This window comes from Myotis lucifugus, unplaced genomic scaffold (assembly GCF_000147115.1).
Source record: "Myotis lucifugus unplaced genomic scaffold, Myoluc2.0 scaffold_510, whole genome shotgun sequence".
NCBI classification, from domain to species: domain Eukaryota; kingdom Metazoa; phylum Chordata; class Mammalia; order Chiroptera; family Vespertilionidae; genus Myotis; species Myotis lucifugus.
In genome coordinates, this window is record NW_005871558.1 from 603258 (window position 1) to 618746 (window position 15489).

Below are 15489 nucleotides of genomic sequence, written 5' to 3' on the forward strand. Positions count from 1 at the left end.
TTTTAAAAGGAGTCTCGAGAAGTCGACTCGCATGAAACTTTGGTTGAGATCAGAGCATCCTGACAGTATCACTTGCAGGATTTTTTATTGCGATCATGCTGTGGCCATAGTGACATCAGCTGCAGGAGTTTCTTCCCATAAAGGTTCAAAGTTTCACGATGTGAATGTTAGTGTCTAAGATAAGGGGTTTCGCACAGTTGCAAACTGTAGACTTTAAGACGAACTTAAAATTAGAGTAGGCCAATTATGAACTTACAATATCAATCATAGCAATGTGTGTGTGTGTGTGTGTGTGTATCTACGAACAACCAAAAATGGAAATGCCAACAAAGATGAAAATGCAGCAAAGAAACAAAAAGTAATAGTTTTGGAAGTGAAGTTTGAATCAAACATAAATGGAGTTATGGAAGAAATAGCTGACTATAGGAATGCCCCGGGGCCGGAAGTAGGTCCCAGAAGGAATGCTGCGCGTCCTGCAGCGCGAGTTGCAGAACGTGCAGGTGAACCCAGAAGGTGGTCCTGTTCGAGGCGCACATCCAGGCGCAGAGCTTCCGCCATGCCCGCGCCCCGCAGCTCGCGCCTGGGCCCGGGCGCGTTCGCCCTCCCCGAGCCCCTTCCGCAGCAGCAGCCAGCCCCGGGCAGGGCCCTGGCTCAGAGCGTGGGACGGAGGACCAAGTCCTGTGGGGAGCGGTGTCCAGAGACCTCGGAGGCCGACCCCGCCAGGAGCGCCCCGGCGCCCAGCCCAAGCCTCTCCAAGGACCAGGAGGGAGTGGCACCTCTGCCCTGCCCGGCCTCCCCGTCGGGCTCCGGGGCTCAGGGCGCAGCCCCTTCGGTGAGAATGGAGGAGGGGGTCCCTGCCCGCCCCCCCTGTGGCTCACCGGCCGCGATGGAGATTGACAAGAGGGTCTCCGCTCTGGAAACTCCGAGCTGCCAAGCTCCCTCGTTGGGCCAGGTCGGAGCGAACTCCGTGGTGGCTGCAGAAGTGGCAGCGAGAGCCACGTCCCCTGGGCCGCACCACCCGCAGGACCCTGCCCTCTCGGAGCTGCCGGAGAAGCCCCGGGGTGCGCATCCCCCGTCACCCCCCGCCGCCCTGGTGGAGGGTAAGGGGCTGGCGCTGGGCAGTGAGACGAGCCCAGCCCCAGAGAGCGTGGGGCCCGGCGGTGGAGAGCCCCCTGGGACGGCGGGGAAAGGCCGTCCGCCCTGTGGCCAGCCAGGCTCCGGGCATCCCGAAGCGGGCGCCAGGCCGGAGGAGAGGACTGTGGACGCGCAAAGCGCAGTGGACGTGGGCTTGGTAGAGCCCGGGGTGACCCAGGGTGGGGCCCCAGCGGCCCGGGAGCCTCTGCAATGCTCCAGCCGAGTGGATGAAGGGTCCCCACCGCTGGGCTTGCTTGGGGGCAGCCGCTCCGCACAGCCAGGCGCGGAGGAGGCGGAGGCGGGAATTCCCGCTGGCGGAATGCTGGAACCTTTGCCCTGTTGGGAAGCAGCAGAAGATGTGAAAGACCCTCAGTGCCTCCCTGCGGACGGGGTGGGCGTGCAGCCCGGGAGCTCCAAGGCTTGGCTGAGCCCCATGGAGGAAGCCTGCCTGGCCTGGACGTGCAGCCTGGGGGTACCAGCCCAGGGGACTTGGGGAAGCCCCCCGAAAGACAGAGCCACCCACTCCGGCCCAGAGCTGCTCTCCCCGGAGCAGGAGGACAAGCCTTTGCTGCGGGAGGCCTGCAGCCCCGGCAATATCCCCGCCGTCATCATTACAGACATGGGTGCCCAGGAGGATGGGGTGTTGGAGGAGGCCCAGGGCAGCCCGCTGGGCATCCTGCCCCTGAGGAAGCTGTCCTCTTCCTCGGCCTCCTCCGCCGGCTTCTCCTCCTCCTACGAGGACTCGGAGGAGGACATCTCCAGCGACCCCGAGCGCTGCCTGGACCCCAGCGCCGCCGCCTTCCTGCACACCCTGGACCAGCAGAAGCCCAGAGTGGTAAGTCTTGCCCTGAGATTTTTCTAGAACTTGAGTTGCTTTCATGCCCTCCTGCGTTTTCCGACTTTCTACTGAGTCACGGAGACTGGCCCGGGCCCTGGGGCAGTCACAACTTACTATTCTCTCCGGGTGTTTGTAGCTATTTCCATGAACATCTTAAAAAAAAAACACCAGTTTGTATGTAGGTCGCCAGTCACTTCTGAGGAAGATGGTGTTCTCGAATGTTACCAAAATCTTCCCGATTAATCCCCAGCGGGAGTGAGCAGAGCTGCTAAGGGGAGCTGCTGTCTGACCAGGTGAACCACTTAATGCTGAGATTCTTTTAGGCAGAGGACAAATGACAGGGCGGCATTGAATTGGCTCGGCCTCTATGGTAAGAGGCCAGGAAAACGGGTGATGCGATTCTGTGACAGGGCCTGAGACGTGGAGATGTGGTTGTGGCGGGTCTATCGGGTGAAGAGCCACTGGGCCTCAGTAAGTTAAGTCAGGACATGGCAATATTCATGGGGCCGGTGTAACTAAGATACAGTTTTGATGTGTCAGTGAAAAGAAAAACCAGGCTTTGCGTTTCTTTAACCACAGAATGTTGCGTTAGGTCAGATTGCCGGGCTAGGGACCTGGGTGATGTCTCCAGGGTGGACACCACCTCATGGACATGCGTGCTGACTGGTATGGGTACATGTTCAAGTGCATCCGTCCTGGTCCATCGTGCTGACATCTTGTTTATTTCTGCTGTGGTTAATCTCAGTCCTCGGCTGTTCTCGCTCTGAGGATGATCAGAGTGTCTTACGGAAGACACGCGTTGAAGGTAGCGCTTCTGAAAGGGCCTGGACTTTCTCTCAGCTTTTCCAGCGTCTGGGGAAATTCCTCGCTCAGCCAGCGAGGGCTTCTTGTGCTCCTGGGGAAAGTCTGCGTGTTCGTGTCGTAGGCAGCCTTCCGATTGCATCTGAATATCCAGCCCTGTTGGTTGTGCCTCTGTGACTTAACCCACGGCACCGAGAACTTTGTATTTCTACTCTACATCCTTGTCTAAGGTATCTTAGGCCTCAAAGCATGTTTGTCCCTCGTTCCCACTTCAGAAATCGCAGTCTGCCTTTTGGAAACCAGGGCATTTCTTTTCATGAAGCTCTGCTTTCTGTTGGTGGTCGGGAGGCAAAACATGGCCCAGGTCAGCCTGGCATTCGGTGGCCGGGATGGGGTGTCAGGCCTGGCCCACTTAGCGGAGGGCTGGCCCACCTGGGAGGGTGGCGGTACAGGACGGTGGAAAGTGCTGCTCCCGGGAGACGGGCCGGCGTTCTCTGCCTTCTTGCCCACAGTTACAGGCGAGGAGGACATGGCCTTCTGTTCATGCCTCCGTTTGCGTTTTAAACCCCGAAGCAGCGCTGGCACAGCCCAGGTGCTGTAACTTGTTCTCCCACTTTCCGTTCGCCGATTCTAGCGGCGGATCCGCAGCTCCTATGGGCCAGTTCTCAAAACAGTTAGTGCATCTCGTGTTTGAAAAGGGCTCTCGCCTGGAAGAGAGTGGAGGGGCGAGAAATAATGACAGGGGACCCTCGTGTTTGTGTGTGTTCGTGTCAGGTACCCGAGGGAAGCTGACTGAGAAACCGGAGGCGGGGCGGTGTTTTCGGCCTGCCCCTGTCCACCGCCTTCCCGCCTTTACACAGGTTCCCAGACTCCCCAGAGCAGGGCCAGGAAGGGTCCCTGCCCGCCCTGCTCTCTGACTCACACGAGGCTGATGGAGAATGTGTGTTGGTGGGGAGGGGGTAACCAACTGGGAATTATGGGGTCCCAGGGACATTTGAGCTTCTGGTTGAGTGCTGGCATGATAAGCTAAGTTTTCTGTTTCTTGTACAGATTGTTATGGTGGAGCCGTACTTGTGACACCACAACATCTGCTCATTGGCTCAAAAATCCCTTGCTTACCAGGTATTGCTGTTTTGTCTACAGACGGCCAGACATCTTGATTGGCTGGGCTTCTCAGTGTTTTGTAGATAAACCCTGAGCCAGCTCTGTCTGAGGCGCTGCGGTACCAACACCCCTTTCTCTCCTCTGGCTTTGCTGCTTGTTTTTATCCGGCACCCAGGTGCTCACACCCTCACAGGTGCTCACATTTCACTCAACACAATCTCACACATGTCCACGCTCACACATGTCGACGCTCACACATGTTTCAAATTCACTCACCTTTCACACTCACCATTCATCCTTAAAACATACACATACATTCACTCATACAAAATACACACACACCCTTCACCTGTGCTCACAACACACTTTGCACACTGTCACACACTGTCACACCCTCACTTCCCACACACACCCTTGCACATGCTCTCTCACACACACACACACACACACACACACACAGGTTTGGAACTGCATGTTCCACCCTCCCGCCCCGGCCCTGGGGTTTGAGCTGCTCTGCCTCTGCCTCTCCTCTGAGAAACAGGCCTTGGGAGTGACTGGGGCTGTGCAGGCGGAGGGGCCGCCCAGAGGAGCCTGAAGCTGGCTGCTTTGTGGGCTCCCTGCTGCCTGGCCTCCCGGCCGCTCACCACTGCTGGGATCTCAGAGCCGGTGAGCGGGGACCTCCCTATAGTTAACAGCACGGGGGGGAAAAGCAAGCCCTTTGGAAATGCACTCTGACAATTACTTCTCCATTTAGATTATGCAAATTAGCCAAGGCCTTTTTACTGGCAGGGAATGCGGTGAGAAGGCCACTCTCCTCATTTGCCCCCATGGGAAGCAGCCAGAGAGAGCCCCAGGGAATGCGCACAGCTTGAGGCCTTTCCCGTGTCTCCTGATGCGCCTGACAGATGCATCTGTCCCTGAAGCAGAACGTTCCGAGTTTTTGCACCTGATGTCTGTTTATAAACGATGGGACTTGAAATTTGTTCGGCAGAAATGGTATTATGTGCCTTGTGTTCAGTGGCTTAAGTTCGGGCATTTATTCTTCACTGGATCTGGACAGAAGCGAGTTTCTCCGAGTGAATTTCTCTTTTATTCTTTAAAATAACTCAAAATTAATCAGCAGTTCTTTACTTTCTTCTCTTATTCCATTCACTAGTATCTGAGCCATTGAAACACCAGGCTTAAAGTACTACATTAAAATATGTGTGCATATTACTTTAAAAAAGTAGATTTTATTGATTTGCTCCAATATTGTACTATTAATTATGGGTACAAAAAAACCCACACAAATGTTGGCTTAGCTATCTGTGGTGTGGGGATCAGATGGATATATAAAGAAGGATAGTACAACATTTTTTGGTTTCCTGTGCTTACTACTTGTTAAGGGCTCTTAGTGTTTTGTTTCTTTTGCTTTTTTTGGTATTGACTAGTTTTGTGTGTGTTTTCCAACTACAGTTGACATACAGTATTATAGTATTTTTAGGGGTGCAGCATGGCGATTAGACATTCATATAACTTAGCAAGTGATCACCCCGATAATCTAGTGCCCATCTTTGTTGTCTTGTTTGTGAAAAACTAACTCACACATGTACTAAAAAATTCCATTTATAAGGGTTCTGTGTGGTTTTGAAAAGTATAAAATTTTTATTTGTGGGCAAACCAAATTAAAATTTAAAGGCCTTAGAGGATTACTTAAAAAAAAAAAAAGAATGTAGTGGTAAGTACTTTTAAGTAGAAAATTCTTTTCTGGATGAGAATGTTAAAGGCCCCGATCTGGCGGGGAGGGAGAGGGGAAATCTGAGTCAGGTTGAATATGCAGTTTTCTTGAGACGGGGCCTCCTCCTTCTTTGTCCGGTATGTGGATCGGAACTTTCTGGCAAGGCCTCCGCACCTTTCAGGTCTGGGAGGACCCTGAGTCATTTATGTGAGGTTCTGGGTGTTACTCTAGTCTGTTTGGGGACAAAGAAACCCAGACTGAGCGAGACAAAGGGACCCATGAGTGGCTCCACTCTCTGCTCAGTTTCCTCCTTTTAAAATGTGTCTCTTGCGTTGAGGGTGACGTCATGGGGGTTTGTCTAGTTCTAACTGTCTGTGACTACGTAATTCTAGACATTTGACCTAAAACGTGGTGTAGGTGACATTTCAGGGCGTCTGGAAGTGTGGCAAGATTCCTTTGGTGCAGACCTCGGGCCCAGAGGCCAAAACTGGGCACATTTAATTCTGTGCTTTGACTTAAGACCCATCAATCGATGTGTCTGTCATCTCTCTCTTCCCTGGAAGACTGGTTCTTTGTAATTTCATGTTGAAAAGGCATCACAATAAATCATCAGTAGGATCCCAAGATTCTCATTAGTAGCTAGACTGATATTAGAAGCTGGCCTGGTAGGGTGCCAGGACATGAACTGCAAAGTAGAACATGCTGATATGCGAGGGCTTTGGCCTCCTCAGATGTTTCTGTTTGGAAAGTGAGGCTTTGCCTGCATAGAGCCAAAACATCGCTTCAAAAGTCTTTCGTTTTTTAACAAAGATAGAAGTAGCTCAGCCAGCTGAAAATGCTTTCAAGTGAAGGTGGAGGGCATAGAGAAAAGGAGAGACTGATGTTGAGGCATTGCAAACACACAGCTCAGGACTCACCTAGCCTTCAGGTTTTATAAGAAAAACATACTAAACCGGTCAGTTGCTGCCTCGAGAAAAATGTATTTCAGGTGTAAGAGAAATCGCTTTCAGCACTTCTGTTTTTAAGCGCTGAATTGCTACGGAGTCACGTTTGTGATTTTGTTGGCACATACCTGTTCCATGCAGTTACAGATTAGATTAGTTTATTTATGTTCCTAGGAGCATGGATAACATTGCGTAGGCTTATTTTATTTTGTCAGGTTTGACTTTGTTATCTAAAGGTAGAATTTAAAAATATTTAGCGGAGAGAATTTTATATCTTGATAGAGAAAACTTTGGAGACTTCAGGTAATCGGCAGGAACCTGAATGAATTCAGGAACTCCTGTAGGTCCAGTTGTGGTTATACATTCGTTGTGGACGGTTCTATGGGTTTTGATAGGAGAGGAGACCTCGATGTAGGGAATGCCCGTTGTGCCCTGAAATCCGTGACCAGCATGCCTTGCAACGATTGTTTTCCGTTGAATTGGCACGGATATAATTTTCATGAATCAGGGAGCTCATTGTTTATGAAATCACACCAAGCCCAACTGTGAATTCGTTAGAAATATGGGAAGCCCTTTATTTAGTTGGCCAAGTACCAATGTGTTACCTGGATGTTCGGGATTTGTGTGCCCAGGTCCCCCAGGCACGGTGGTGGTGTCAGCGTTCCCAACATCCTGGAGCAGAAGCACCCCGCATGCAGCTTTCGCGCTGCCCAGTGGGTCCAGCCTACCCGAGTGTGGAGGCCAATCTTGAGGTCTGGCAGGGTCCACCAACCTCGGCACACGACCCTGGAGTCAACCCGGTCTTGCTGTAGTTCTCCTGCCAACCTTGACCTCACGGTGGTCCTTCCAGACACCTGGTCACTCATTGTTCCAGGGGCGGATTGTTCCTTTAAAAACAACTCACGTCTCCTTGGCTGAAAGATACCATAAACGTGTATGACTTTGTGAGGCAGCGAGGCCTCTGTTTTTTACTATTAAAAAATTAAAACTTTTCTATCGCTTATATAGTTAACGTGATGTAAATTTGGGGTTGGGAAAGGCTTGAGAGCTCATTTCTTCCAATATCCACTTCTTAAGGATGAGGAAAGCAAGCCCAGAGAGTATTCCACATTTGCATTCTTCTTTTCACTAACAAAACTTCACTAGTGGATAAACTCCTTACCTTGGGAGATCTACCTTGGCTTGAAAGGTAGTACATTTTTAAAAAAACATTGTTACAGGAATGGGTGAATGAATGAAGCAGTAGATGGGAGACAATATCTCATTATCTGTCCATAAAAGAAATGTTAAACCATCTGGAAGATGAAGAACAAAGAAAGGGGGGGAAGAACAAGTAAGGCAAGCTCATGGCTTATTCCTGTGACCTGGGCCCATAGGCATAAGGGTGACAGACTGGGGTTTAAGAGACTTGGGGTGAAACCTCTGTCTGCAAGCCTCTGAAACATGGGGCGAGTGGGCGTGGCCTCATGGGGTCAGAGGTCAGTGATGCAGTGCGTATAGAAGTACCTGGCAAGCACCTGGCACATAGTAGAGGCCCCAGAGATGCTGGTCGAGGTGGAGTTGGGGGACAGTTTGAGTGCTGGCGAGGCAGTGTCTGTCTTGAGAAGTCGTTAGGTCCTTCGGAAGAGACGCTCTGCATTCTCCAAAAAGTGTGGGTCCTGTAACTATATTCCAGGGTTTGTTTAGGCCCCGCTTTCCGCCCAGTACAACCCTGGGCAGTGATTCTGCCTCAGCCAGAATGTCTGGATGAAATTAAATTTCTCCAAGACTGGTACACAGGCTGCTGTGGCACCACAGCCGTCCCATGGAGGAAGTACCTCTCAGGGCGTGCTGAGGGTGAGGCTGGCCTTACCTGCGGGAAGTCTTGACTGCTTCCTGGTGTGGTTTCCTTTTGCTCACTTGCAGGGCTGGGGACTATTTTAAGGCTGGAAATGAAAGAGACACATGGGCTTGTAGCAGAAGTGCACGCTGCACAGGCCTCGAGGAGTGAGGTCAATGATGACACCTTCCTGCTGAGTCTTTACAGGGAAGACCCCTCTGACGTTTTTCCTACTTGAAGGCAGGGCCTTCCCAGCTTTCTCTGATGAGAAAGGACTTGTAATCACCATCATTATCACCACCACCACCATCCTCATCATCACCATCATTTTGCTGGTAAGCAACACGCAGGCTGTAGACCAACCTGTCGGGCGTGTTGTTCAGCAATTTCATGAAGAAGTCGCTATTGCCCTTGCCGGTTTGGCTCAGTGGATAGAGCCTCGGCCTGCGGACTGAAGGGTCCCGGGTTTGATTCTGGTCAAGGTCACATGCCTGGGTTGCCGGCTCAATCCCCATAGGGGGTGTGCAGGAGGCAGCCGATCAGTGATTCTCTCTCATCATTGATGTTTCTATCTCTCTCTCCCTCCCCCTTTCTCTCTGAAATCAATAAAAATATATATTTTTTAAAAGTCATTATTAAAAAACCTGATCTTTCCTCTTATTGAGCTGTATTTTATTGACTGGATATCACTTAATAGAAATACATTCAACAGAAGGCTCCTAGTCAATATGTACTACATTTTTTTATTTCCTGAATTTTTTACTTCCGTTTTGCTCCCAACCAGCTCACAATCTTCACAAGTAACCAAAAGACGGTAAGCAAAAGAACAAACCCCTATAATTTGTATTTATATAGTAAGTGTGAATGTGGGGAGAGGTATGGTTTTATCTCCCGTCTCAGATTATGTGAAAGAACTTTGCTCTCAGCCAGGGACGGTGATGGTTAATTTTCGACTAAAGTGAAGTTCGCTGTTATCCTGTTAATCTAGCATTTTACCTCTGTGGTAAGATTCTGGGTGGAAAGGGAAAATCAAGTGTTACAGCATCTCGGACAAAGACATTGAGGTTATTTCCGTTGACCTGGTGGTAGGATTAGGGTCTGCCTGGCCCAGCAGTGATACTGTGCATTGGTGATGCAGGGTACGGTCCCATCCCGGCCGAGGAGAACTCTCCCAAAAGGGAGGCCCTTTGCTCACGTTCATAAAGTTGGTCTTTGTGCATCAGAGGGCCCAAGTGAGGCACTTCTGCCTTTGGCTTTGGGGCATTGGCAATATTTTTTTTCTTTGCCCTTCTTATGGGATTCTCTGCATTCTGCACCGCCCCCCTCCCATCCATTTAATCAGTGAATAAACTGATTGTACTGTTTCCCCAGAAGAAGTTGTAATGCATTTTATATCACCGGCACTTAATATTTTCAGATGCTCCGGGGGTGTTCAGCCTGCCACAGGGCGGAGGGATTTGGTTCCCTGGTGACTGGCCATCCACCAGCCCCATCTGCAGTCTCCCTTGGTTCGCTGGGGTTGGTAGACCTGGGCGATGACAGGAGAGCTCACTGTACCCCCAGGCAGTTCCCAGCAAGTGTTTTTCCAGTTTCGCCGACATTCTTTCCAGGCTCAGCTCAATTTGTTTTTTCCTTCTCTATGGCAATTGATGGCTGGGTCTAGAGGATAATTCCGCAGGATCTCCTGTTAAGTGCTGTTTCCACTGTGGCCGGGAGCTGGCGTGTGCCCAGGCCTCTGCTCTGCGTGGCTGTGCGCGGGGTTCTCTTCGCCAGCGCGCTCTCTGAAGAGTAGATTTAATAACATGTGCTTCAGAGCCGTGCAGAGAAAGGACCTGGGCTGGGGGCATGGGAGCAACTCGGAGTATCGCTCTGTCACCCTTATCTAACCTGAATCTATTAGCAGGAAACTGAAAGGGCCTGTGTATGACAATGAGATAAACAGTTTAATCTCTTAAACAATGTCAAGTGGAAAATGCGACCGCAGCCAAGAGCTTAAGAAATAAATGGCCGGGAGGTTTTGTTGGGACAGCAAATCCTGAGGCCCCGGTTGCTGAGACGAGGGTAGGAAAGTTGGTCGCTGGGAGGTTCGGAAGACAGTGTTCAGGTTTGAGAAGCCCCTGAAAAACCCTCCCCGATAACAGCATTGGCTGGTGGGGGGGCCGTTTTGCATGCGTTATCATGGATAGTTTAGTCTCTGTGAAACCACTGACAGCTTTTCCTCCTCTTTGCCGTTGTCATTGCGGCCATCACAGTGGTAGGTCCCCATGGTAGTGAGCATCTGAGTGATTCCAAGTGGTTTAGGAGACGCGGGGCCTCCTCCCAGGGCTTTGCTGGGCGTACCCGAGGAGTGCAGTGAGCTGGGAAGACCAGCGATTCTCAGGTGTGGCCTCTATGGGCTTAGGCTTCATCTGTAAAATGGGTGTATTGCTGAAGCCTGCTCCTTCATGGGGTCTTTGTGAGTCTCAAATGAGATAAGTCTTTGTAGAGTCATGTTGAGAGTGTGTGTTCTTTCCTGCCCAAAGTAGTTTTAAAAGAGACGGACAAGGACCAGCTCCGACCTCAAGCAGGGTGGGCCCCCCTCCGCGTTGTGGAAAGAGACCTTGGTAAGAACCATCTTTACGTGCACAGCAGGGCGTGCCCTGACAGACGCTGCAGTGTGGGTGGGAAGCAGGGGTGAGCAGACAGACATTCTGGATCCTCTCCTGGTTCCACTTCCGCTGCTCGGTCTTGCCTCCTCCTGCCTGAGTGGCCACCTTGACCGATGTGGACTGTGGCCGAAGCTTCCTGCCCCTGTGGTTTGCTGACCTGCAGGTGGGAATGCAAATGACGGACAAGAGGGAAGAGTAGAGCGAGCGAGGAGGGCGTTGCCAGCAGGAGTCTGATGTTTCTGGAACAGGGCTCTCAGCTCCTGAGTGATTGAGAGGCCTCTGCACCCCCCCTGAGCCTGAGGACACCTACGGGGCCTGGAGTTTTCCAGGACCATGTGTTGTTCTTCTCTTCTGTGTCCTGGGAAGTGAAAGGATGGAATTCAGCAAAGTCTTGAGCTTTCAAAGCAAACGTGAGCCCTGGCCGGTTTGGGTCAGTGGATAGAGCATTGGCCCATGGACTAAAGGGTCTTGGGTTTGATCCAGGTTAAGGGCATGTACCTCGGGGGCATATGTGGGAGGCAACCAATGTGTCTCTCTCACATAGATGTTTCTCTCTCTGTCTCTCCCCCTCCCTTCCACTCTCTCTAAAAATCAACGGAAAAAATATAACAAAACAAACAAATAAATAAAGCAGACAAGACATTCAGCAAATACATACGGGGCACCTTCTAAGCATGACGGGCGCCGGGCTAGATCCGGAAACCTCTGAGCAGAGCTGGGCCTCCGTTCTGGTGGCCGCCCGCATGGCAGCGTGGACCTGCACCCGGTGGCCGCCCAGACAGCAGGCCTCTGCCTGCACCTCCGTCTGCACATACCGGTGCCGGAGAGAAGGCCTCATCGGTGCTGTCCCTGGCCTTGGGGTCTGTCCTCTAAGCAGAGCTGATGCCCACAGACGTATTTGAGATGTGCAAAACTCAGAACAAAGTGGAGAGCCATGGAACACGCCCATTCATTCACTGCGAGTTATAAACCACGGCTGGTGCAGGCCCCTGACCGCGGGAGCTGCAGTCATGTCGTGGGACAGGGAAGAGGAATGAAGTTTGGGCAACAGCCAGTGGGGAAGGAGTCTGGGTTTGCTGTCTGTTAGAAGTGGTCAAGCAAAGTGATTATTCTGGGTCCAAAGACTCCACACAGATGGACGCTCGGCTGACAAAAGGTTCAGCGCGTGGACAGCTGCACTGTCACATGGAGACCCGCCACCCCCACCCCAACTGACCAGAGCGAGGCGGTCAGGACGACAGGAGAGGAACTAATGCCCAGTGCGTGCTCACTGAGCGTGAACCGTGGGAGGGAGGTGAGGGGGTAGAGAGCCCTGGTGTGGAGTCAGGACAGTCCTGGGTTTGAGTCCAAACTCCACCCCTTCCTGACTGTGTGACCCGAGAAAAATGTCTTACCTTCCTGCCCCTCAGTCTCTGTAAAATGGGACTGATGGTACCCGTCTGAAGGCTGTGAGCCATCAGTGAGGTAATGTGTGAGGCGCCGGCACGGTGTCTGTGCGTCCTAAATGCTCAGTGAACAGCAAATAAACTGCATGGACGTTAGCTGAGCCCACAGTTCCCCCTTCCTCCCTGTGTAGGTGGTGGTGAGGGTGATCGCTGAGGGATGGCATGTCGCTGCTTCCCAACCGGGAACGGGCAGGCGCTAGCCAGGGGTGGGCAAACTTTTTGACTCGAGGGCCACAATGGGTTCTTAAACTGGACCGGAGGGCCGGAACAAAAGCATGGATGGAGTGTTTGTGTGAACTAATATAAATTCAAAGTAAACATCATTACATAAAAGGGTACGGTCTTTTTTTTTTTTTTTTTTAGTTTTATTCATTTCCAACGGGCTGGATCCGGCCCGCAGGCCGTAGTTTGCCCACGGCTGCTCTAGGGGCTCTTCGGAGGAGGTTTGTGCAGGAGCAGGATTGTTCTGATGCGAAAAGTGAGACCGTCTGTCCGCGGGAGAGCTGGGCGGGGCGGCCAGACCTGAATCCGCACCCTCCCTGGGTCCCAGACCTCAGCAGGATTCGCCTCTGGGCTGCGTTTCCTTGGCTCTAACGTGAAGATAATGAACCTGTCTCATGGGCTGTTGTGAACATGAAGTGAGATCAGGCAGCACAAGGACCTGGCACAGGACGCGGGCGGGAGGGATCCCTGTCCCGTCCGCCCGCCTCCAGGCTGATGCGCGAACTGGCCTTCGAGTCCTCGCCCAGGTGGCTCCTCCCCTGTCCCTCCGGTGATGACAGCAGCGGGTTTACTTTCCAGGGAGGCTCTCAGGCGGGAGAGGCCTCACTGTTACCAGGGCCCAGAACCTGAGGTTAAAAACAATGGGCTGCATTCAGCTGCGGGAGGGGGTCAGGTTACCTCCCCCCCGCCAGCCTCTCGTACCTTTCGGAGGTGGAAACTGGCTGAGGTCATCCAGGCACAGGAGTCCCAGCTTTGGGGGCCATGGAAGGCTCCTCCCCTCCTCTCCCTCCCCGGATTCCTCCCCTTTCTTTCTTTCTTTTTGGTTAATCCTCACCCCAGGATATTTGTCAACTGATTTTTGGAGAGAGTGGAAGGGAGGGGGAGAGACAGAGAGAGAGAAACATCGATGTGAGAGAGACACATCGATTAGTTGCCTCCTGCACTCGCCCTGACCAGGGTCGGGGATCGAGCTTGCAACTGAGGTACATGCCCTTGAGCAGAATCGAACCCGGGGCCTGTTCAGTCCGTGGGCGGGTGCTCTATCCACTGAGCCACACCGGCGAGGGCTCCCTGCGTTCTTGGTGCCTCTCTCAGAGCCCCGTGGCTCACAAGGGCAAGAACGAGATGCACATGGACCCCCACTGCTTGGCCCAGCCGCGGCTCTGCCGGCGGGACTTGGAACACGTGTGACCGAACGGCCTGCGTGGCTTCCGTGCTGTGCCGGGTGCCAGCGGGCACGTGTTGATTAGAACAGGATCTTTCTCAGGCGAAAGCGAGGCTTCCCTTCCCTGCGGCCTTGAGGGCCAGGCTGGGCGGGGTCTCGGCCCACGTTGCCCACCCCACCTCCTCTCTCCCGCCCAGCACGTCCCGCGTCACAAGGCCGCTCTCTGCCATCGTCCTGGTGAGGTGCAGGGCGCCCGGCGGACTTGGCCTTCTGGACTGTTCCTCAGGGCGGGGGTGGGTGGTGGGGTGGAGGGAAAAGCCGGCCAGGTGGCTGGGCCCAGCTGGATGGACCCCAAACACCGCAGCTCCCTTTGGATTCCAGGAAGGCCTGGGGGACCCTGAGTTTGACAGGAGGCGGGGCTGGGTGGTGACAGGTCCCTAGAGCAGCTGGGCTGTTCCTCGGCCAGACATCCCCCAGCCTTGGCACCCGCCCGCCAACACGGGCTTTGCTAGGCATTTGGCGTGTGACGTGGAAATCCTCTTTGGCTGTAACACGGGGCGGGCAGGCTGCAGTGTTAACCCTCGGGGTTCGCATCTTTCCTGCTGGCCTCGCCCTCCAGTGCCCCGCGGTGGCCGTCAGGTGTCCAGGCACTGGGCAAAGGGCTCCTTCGCGGGGCGGTTTGGGGCCCGGCGCCCATCTGGGAGCGCGGGGTCTCAGGCCTGGCCTGCGCTGATGTCTCCCCTGGCTTCAGCCTCCCCCGGGCCTTTGCGAGGATGCAGGGACTGGCCTCTGGGAGGAAGGAAACCACCACAAGAACTTGCTAGCATGTGGCAGCCTTGACCTCGAGGCGGCTGAACGGGGACTTCTCAGGACAACAACCCCCTATGGCCCAGCCCGGAGATACACACAGACCTAATGAGCTGCGATCGGCTAAAGCCATGGGAGCTGCGCCTGGACGCCGTTTACCTCGTGGTGTCACACTGTCCTTAAATCAGCTCGCCCTGCCCGCCTCCTGCAGGCCGGAGAAGCTGAGAGTCCTGCAGGCCCAGCGGCTCTTCCCGCATCCTGTCCTTGGCGTTCGGACTGGCCTAGATTTCCTGCCTGTCCCCGTTGGCCTCAAATGCCACATCCCCAGGGGAAGGCCGGCAGGCTCCCCGGGAGCGGCGGGCGCTGGGGGATGTGGGCCAGCCGGGAGGAAGGCCCGGAAAGTCCCAGGTGGCCCGCGGCGGGATCATTGCCTGCCTCTGACGGGTTTGCGGACATGTGAACTGGCTGTGGAGAGAAGGTTTCAGGAACTTCAGGAAACAGTTCAGTGTGACCCCGGGACCAGGCTTCGTAGAAGAGAAGGGAGTCCTGAATCGAGGATTTAAAAGTTCCGTTGCACACAGGATGGGGGTGGAGGGGCCTGGCTCGTCCGCATTTCGTAGGACGCTCCCGGGGGAGTTGCGACGTCACCAGAAATTTGGCGTGCACAGCGGCGGTGCAGCTGTTATAAAAGGCCCGGCGTCCCTCGGCTGCACAAGAGTAGATAAACACAAATGGCGGTGTGGCTTCTGAAGTGTCTTGGTATGTGGCCAGGGCATGGTGCCATAAAATGACTGGGTTTCGTGTCTGCAAGGGGTTTCTTTCGGTTCCTTCCTTTTACACGAGCA

General features: G+C 53.4%; 1 protein-coding gene across 1 annotated transcript in view; it reads left to right on the top strand.

Annotated features, from left to right (window-relative positions):
* The first annotated feature begins 461 nt into the window (after positions 1 to 461).
* The window catches only part of ITPKB (inositol-trisphosphate 3-kinase B), a 42407-nt gene continuing 27379 nt past the window's right edge, over positions 462 to 15489 (top strand). The window contains 5 exon segments of the mRNA XM_006109868.3: positions 462 to 506; positions 508 to 549; positions 551 to 586; positions 588 to 630; positions 633 to 1969. Coding sequence (XP_006109930.2) covers positions 462 to 506; positions 508 to 549; positions 551 to 586; positions 588 to 630; positions 633 to 1969 — 1503 coding nt within the window.